At 26.9% G+C, this 6,309-nt stretch overlaps 1 protein-coding gene across 1 annotated transcript; it reads right to left on the minus strand.

Annotated features, from left to right (window-relative positions):
* Positions 1 to 3,035: 3,035 nt before the first annotated feature.
* LOC125877690 (uncharacterized) lies at positions 3,036 to 3,401 on the minus strand. The gene has a single exon (XM_049558916.1). It carries the CDS (start codon positions 3,399 to 3,401, stop codon positions 3,036 to 3,038), a length of 366 nt encoding a protein of 121 aa, XP_049414873.1.
* Positions 3,402 to 6,309: the final 2,908 nt, after the last annotated feature.

The following is a 6,309-nucleotide window of genomic DNA, read 5'->3' on the forward strand; positions in this document are numbered from 1 at the left end:
GGGGGGGGAATTAATGAGGTGTGTCGTAGGGTAAGGAGGTATAATCAGTGAAATGTAACTCGCGGAACTTGTTTTTCCTATTTCTACTAGGAAAAATATGTCTTCATTTTAAAAAAAAAATGTTTTCTTAGAAAAATATTTTTTAAAATTATGATCAACCAAACATGATTATTTTTTTTAAAAATATTTTCCTTCGTACTAAACACACCCTAAGTATACATGCGCCACATGTGCATATACCAACTTTTGTTAATTTAACTCCACGAGAATTTAGTGATAAAACAAGTGATTATTAGGAAACCAAACCTTATACTTCATATTATTCAATAATTGAAGTGTTAGTATAATCACTAAATTCTATACACCAAATTTAGATGTTAATTAAAATTTTGGATCCAATATTTATAATAATATGACTTAGTTTATTATATAAAACTTTCTTGAGTTAAATTACAGTACTTATGCACATGTAATATGACTTAATTTAAGATATACACTTATGTATTTAAAGTCAGAGACTTATTATACCTTGATCATGAAACCATTATTGCTATAGCTTCTATATTTGTTTTTGAAATTTGTGTTTTTTTGGCAAATGTTTTAAGAACATATTTTTTCTGCTAGCTAGTAGATATTGATCAGTATGGGATACTACTATATTACAAAACAATATAACAACAACACCAATAATAATAATAATAATTATGATCATATAGTCAGTATATCATAATCAGTATTCCATACAGTACTGTATATAGATCTTCCCTCTATTTTATAAGTAAAGAGGTTATTTCTGATTAAAGAATGCTACTATATTTAGTTTACTTAAAAGTTAATAAGCTTCTAAAAAAGTTACATTCATGTTTTATTTAACATCATATACAAATTAAGAACGACTTAACTGAACAATTTGTATTATTTTCATGCTAGGTTAACTTAACCTGTAAAAATTCTCAACAATATAAGTTAAAATAGTATGGACGTAAAAATAACTTAAGAATTAGTTCGCGTGATTATTAAATGATTGACCGTATAAATTAATGAATTAGTAAGCGTGATTATTAAACGGTTGACCGTACAAATTAAATTGTACGGAAATAAACACAATTTTAAATGTAAGATGTGCAATTTACATGCACGCGCCCCGATCGTATTAATTAATTTAGTATATATGAAATAAAATTAAAATCAATTTAAATATAAGTAGATTAAGTTAAAAAAGTATGAAAAAGAATCTTAACTGCATAAGATAATAACGTAAGAAGATGAAATCCAAGTTAAATATCATCACATTAATTTAATAAAGTATGAAAAAAAAATCTAAGCCATATAAGTTAATGTAGTACAGAAATAAAATCAATTTAAGTATCATCGTGTTAAGTTATAAAAGGTTGATCGTACAAATTAACCAATACATATTGAAACATCAGTGATGTAAAATGTTAATAAAACAAAATTTATTCGATATTAAAACTTAAAAGGTCATATATATTAGGAGTAATGTTAATGTGCAACCAATTATGTAATATTAGGCAATTATTTTGATTTCAAACTTAGAATTGAAGAATTTCATGCTATCATTAGTGATAGTATATAAGTCTAAGATTTAAACATATTATTAATCATAAATATTTTTTTATACTATCAAATTATTCAAAAAATAGTATAGATAAATCTTTTATATATGAAATTGATGATATAAAAATTATTTAAACTATAGTGTATTTATTACTTAAACTCATACTCTTCTATTTTGATCATCTTTAATATTTTTACTATCAATAAATTTTTTTCTTTAATATTTTTATCATAGCTTTTTACGCTTAAGTTCCTCTTTATACGATATTCTGAAAAATCGATTGAGGGTCAATCGAAAATAATTTCTTTACAGATTAAAAATAGTGATAAAATATATGCATAGTTTATCTTTTTTAAACTCTGAAAAATTATATTGAACAAAATTGTTATTTGTAGTATGTTTTTTTTAAAAAAATTATTTGTAGTATGTTACTTAGTTTTCTCCGTAAATTAATTTTCTAAAGATAGTCAAAGGCATCTTTCTTCTCAATTTGTCTTATACCCTTTTATTCGTAAATCAAGTTAATGCCAAAATATTAGTGGTTCTAATTTAACTTTTTGTCTAAGAGATGGTTTTTTATTTATTTTTAAAGTAAAAGACGAAAAAAAAAAAACTGAAACAAAGACTTTGAAGTTATTCAGAATCCCAAGAAGAAAAGGCTGAAATAATTTCAAACAAAAAGAAAAGAAAAACTGAAACGTAACTACATAAAACAACAAACTTAACAAATTAACACGTCTATCGTATTTTATTATTTTAATGAATATAATATTTAGATATATTATATCATTTTTCATGGTTATACAATGTCATATATCTATATTTTAAATGATAAACCTATAAAATAATAAATACAAATAGAGCTACTGCAAAAAGATTCATAATGACACAAAATCATAATTTGAATGATAAATATTGTTCTTCGTCATTACATAATGACACAAATTCATAATTTAAATGTTAAATCTACAAGAAAAGTAGGGTACAAGGTAAAGCTAATATGAAAAAGTAGGATAAAAGATGAAATATGATTATTAAGAAAATAGGAAGGTAACGACGCGATCACACTAAATCGATCGTTATATAAAATAGGTCTTTTCATTGTTACTTAACAATGAACTTAATAAACAATATAACAAACAATCAAACCAAACATTGTAAATCTACAAGAAAAATAGGGTACGAGGTAAAACTACTATAAAAAGGTAGGATAAAAGATGAAATATGATTATTAAGAAAATAGAAAAATAACGACGCGATCACACCAAATCGATCGTTATGTAAAATAGGTTTTTTCATTGTTACTTAACAATGAACCTAACAAAACGATATAACCAACAATCAAACCAAACATTGTATTTAAACTGACAATACAGTACCATGCAATGGGTAACAACCATCCAAACAAAGGTGTTCATACCAACAATACAAGTTAAGTTTCATTTTCACTCAGCTACTAGTTCTTTTTGGACTTGTCAGCTTGTTCATGAGTAGCAAAACGAACAACAGCTTTAGCTCCTTCAGACATGGCATGTTTAGCTAGTTGTCCTGGTAACTCCATTTTCACAGCTCTATGCATGTCCATAGACGTTAACGTTGCTCGTCCCGCGTACTTCAACAATGATTTTGATGTTTCTACGATTTTCTCAGCCATGTCTTGCATGAAATTGTTCAATATAACCATTGATTTTGATGATATTTCCAGCTTTGGATTCACTTCTTTCATAACCTTGTATATGTACCTCTCATATCCCACTGCTTTGCCTCTCTTGTTCTTGTTCTTGTTGTTCCTGCTCTTACTCTTTTTCTTGCCTTTGATCATGCAAAATTATCAACAACAAAAAATAAAATATTAGCCTCAAAAAACAAGAAAATTAAGTGGTTAATACCTAATTTAGGCAAAATAACAACAAGAAGAAGACTATTTTCTTATATTTATTTACTCATGATCTAGTCTGATCGATCTAGCTAGATTACACTCGAAGCATTTAATTTTTGAACATAAATTCATGGTAGAGAAAAAAGTGTGTGTGGGTGGGGTGGGATGGGGAGTAATTAAGTGGTTTAAGCCTCAAAGAAGAAGAAGAAAAACAACAATGAAAATTATAGTCATTTTTTATTTTTATTTACTCATGAACTAGCTAATCACACACGAGACATTCAATTTCTTAGAACATAAATTCACGATAGAGAAAAAAGTGTGGGGGGTTTTGGGGGGGAGGGGGGAGTGTGTGGATGAATTAAGTGGTTTAAGCCTCAAAAAACAGAAGAAAAAATAACAACAAAGAAAATCATAATTATTTTTTATTTTTATTTTTATTTACTCATGAACTAGCTAATCACACACGAGACATTCAATTTCTTAGAACATAAATTCACGATAGAGAAAAAAGTGTGGGGGGTTTTGGGGGGGAGGGGGGAGTGTGTGGATGAATTAAGTGGTTTAAGCCTCAAAAAACAGAAGAAAAAATAATAACAAAGAAAATCATAGTTATTTTTTATTTTTATTTTTATTTACTCATGAACTAGCAAATCACACACGAGACATTCAATTTCTTAGAACATAAATTCACGATAGAGAAAAAAAGTGTGGGGGTGGGGTGGGGGTGAGGGGGTGAGGGGGTTGAGGAATTGAGTGGTTTAAGCCTCAAAGAATAGAAGGAAAAAAAACAATGAAAATCATATTCATTTTTTATTTTTATTTACTAATGAACTAGCTAATCACACACGTCAATTTCTTAGAACATAAATTCATGATAGAGAAAAAAAGTGTGGGGGTGGGGGTTTGAGGGAATTAAGTGGTTTAAGCCTCAAAGAACAGAAGAAAAAACAACAACAATGAAAATCTTAGTCATTTTTAATTTTTATTTACTCGTGAACTAGTTTATTACACACGAGTCATTCAATTTCTTAGAACATAAATTTATGATTGAAAAGAAAGGTAAAAAAACTAAGTGGTAAGAAGAAAAACAACAAATAAAATCATAGTCATTTTTTTAAATTCGTGATTTAATCTCATTGATTTGGCTAATCACGCACGAGACATTTGATTTCTTAGAACATACATTTATTATGGTAGAAAAAGGTGAAAAAATTAAATGGTTTAAGCCTCAAAGAAGAGAAGAAGAAAACTAACAATGAAAATCATAGTAATTTTTTTATTTACTCATGATCTAGTTTGATCGATCTATCTAATCTTACACGATACATTCAATTTCTTAAAACATAAATCCATGATAGAAAAAAGTGATAACATTAATTAAGTGGTTTAAGCCCCGAAGAAAAGAAGAAAAACAACAACAATGAATTAAAATCATAATCGTTTTTTATTTTTGTTTACTCATTGATCTAGCTAATCATGACACATGAGACATTCAATTTCTTAAAACATAAATTTTTGGTAGAGAAAAAAAGGGGTAAAAAATAAGTGGTTTAAGCCTCAAATGAAAAAATAACAATAGAAATCATAGTCATTTTTTTTTATTTACTCATGATTTAGCTAATCGCACATAATTTAAGACATTCAATTTCATAGAACATAAATTCATAAAAAAGGTGAAAAATTAATTCAAGTGATTTAAGCCTAAAAAAAAGAAAAAAAAAAGATGAAATCATGATTTTTCTTTATGTACTCTAGATCTAGTCTGATCGATCTAATCATACACAAGATATTCAATTGCTTAGAACATAAATACATGTTAAAAAATAGAAGTGATTAAAAATACCTGAACTTGAAGCTTGATTCATGATGTTCCTTCCTGACATTTTTTTTTTTAGCTTAGTTAGGGTATTTTATTTGGAGTTTAGTGTTGGGATTCACATTATAGTTCACTTAAGTTTATATTAGGAAAAACTTTTATAAGCACTTCTTTTTTCCACAAATGATAAAAACAAATTTTATTAATTAGGAGGTCACCTTACTTTCATTTCTTTTTTGTTTTTCTTGTTTTTTAATTTGTACGTTACGTTTTGCATTTATTTTTTTCAACAGTGACACCTATGCAATAAAATTTTTCTTCCAAAAGTCATAATTACATTTTCCCTTAATTTGCTTTTAACTTTCTACATAGTCAAAGAATTAACTCTTATCTTTGAAACCTTTTTTGTTAGTTTGTTTAATTTTTTATTCAGTTCGAGAGTCTCGATTGATTGTATTGTATAAAAAAATTTAAAGCATAAAATGTTTGCCATCAAGAATTTTTTTCATTCGAGATCTGTTTGTTAAATAGAAGAATTCTATTAGTGTGAAGGGTAATCTATTGAACATTATTCGTAGTGTTTATAGAAAATTATACTAAGCTTTATAAGTCGATATTAAAAAATATGTTTTTCATGAAAAATGTTTCTAGAAAAATAATTGATACGTTCTTATCTATTTTTTTGTGTTTAATATGTAAGAAAAAAAATATTATCCTAAAAATATTTAATTTAGACAAATAATATAAAAGCTAAGGTGAAGGGTAGGAGTGTGGAGTGGTGGGAATAGAGGCTACGACAGTGGGGGTATAGTGTGTTAGAAGATGGAGAAGATTCAATCAACGTCCCAAATTCTACTAAGAAAGTCATTTCCTTATTTTAAGGAAAGAAAATATTTTCCAAATTATGTCCAACCGAACATGAGAAATTGAAAAATATTTTACAAAAAAAAATCAGTCCATAGAAGACAAACCCTATATATATATATAATCGTGAACGCTCGTTACTCAATCTTATTTATTTCACCATAACTT

The sequence above is a fragment of the Solanum stenotomum genome, chromosome 9 (assembly GCF_019186545.1).
Source record: "Solanum stenotomum isolate F172 chromosome 9, ASM1918654v1, whole genome shotgun sequence".
NCBI classification, from domain to species: domain Eukaryota; kingdom Viridiplantae; phylum Streptophyta; class Magnoliopsida; order Solanales; family Solanaceae; genus Solanum; species Solanum stenotomum.

Excerpts from the sequence above, each read along its gene's own strand:
- LOC125877690 (XM_049558916.1), bottom strand. The coding sequence starts at position 3,401 with ATGATCAAAGGCAAGAAAAAGAGTAAGAGCAGGAACAACAAGAACAAG.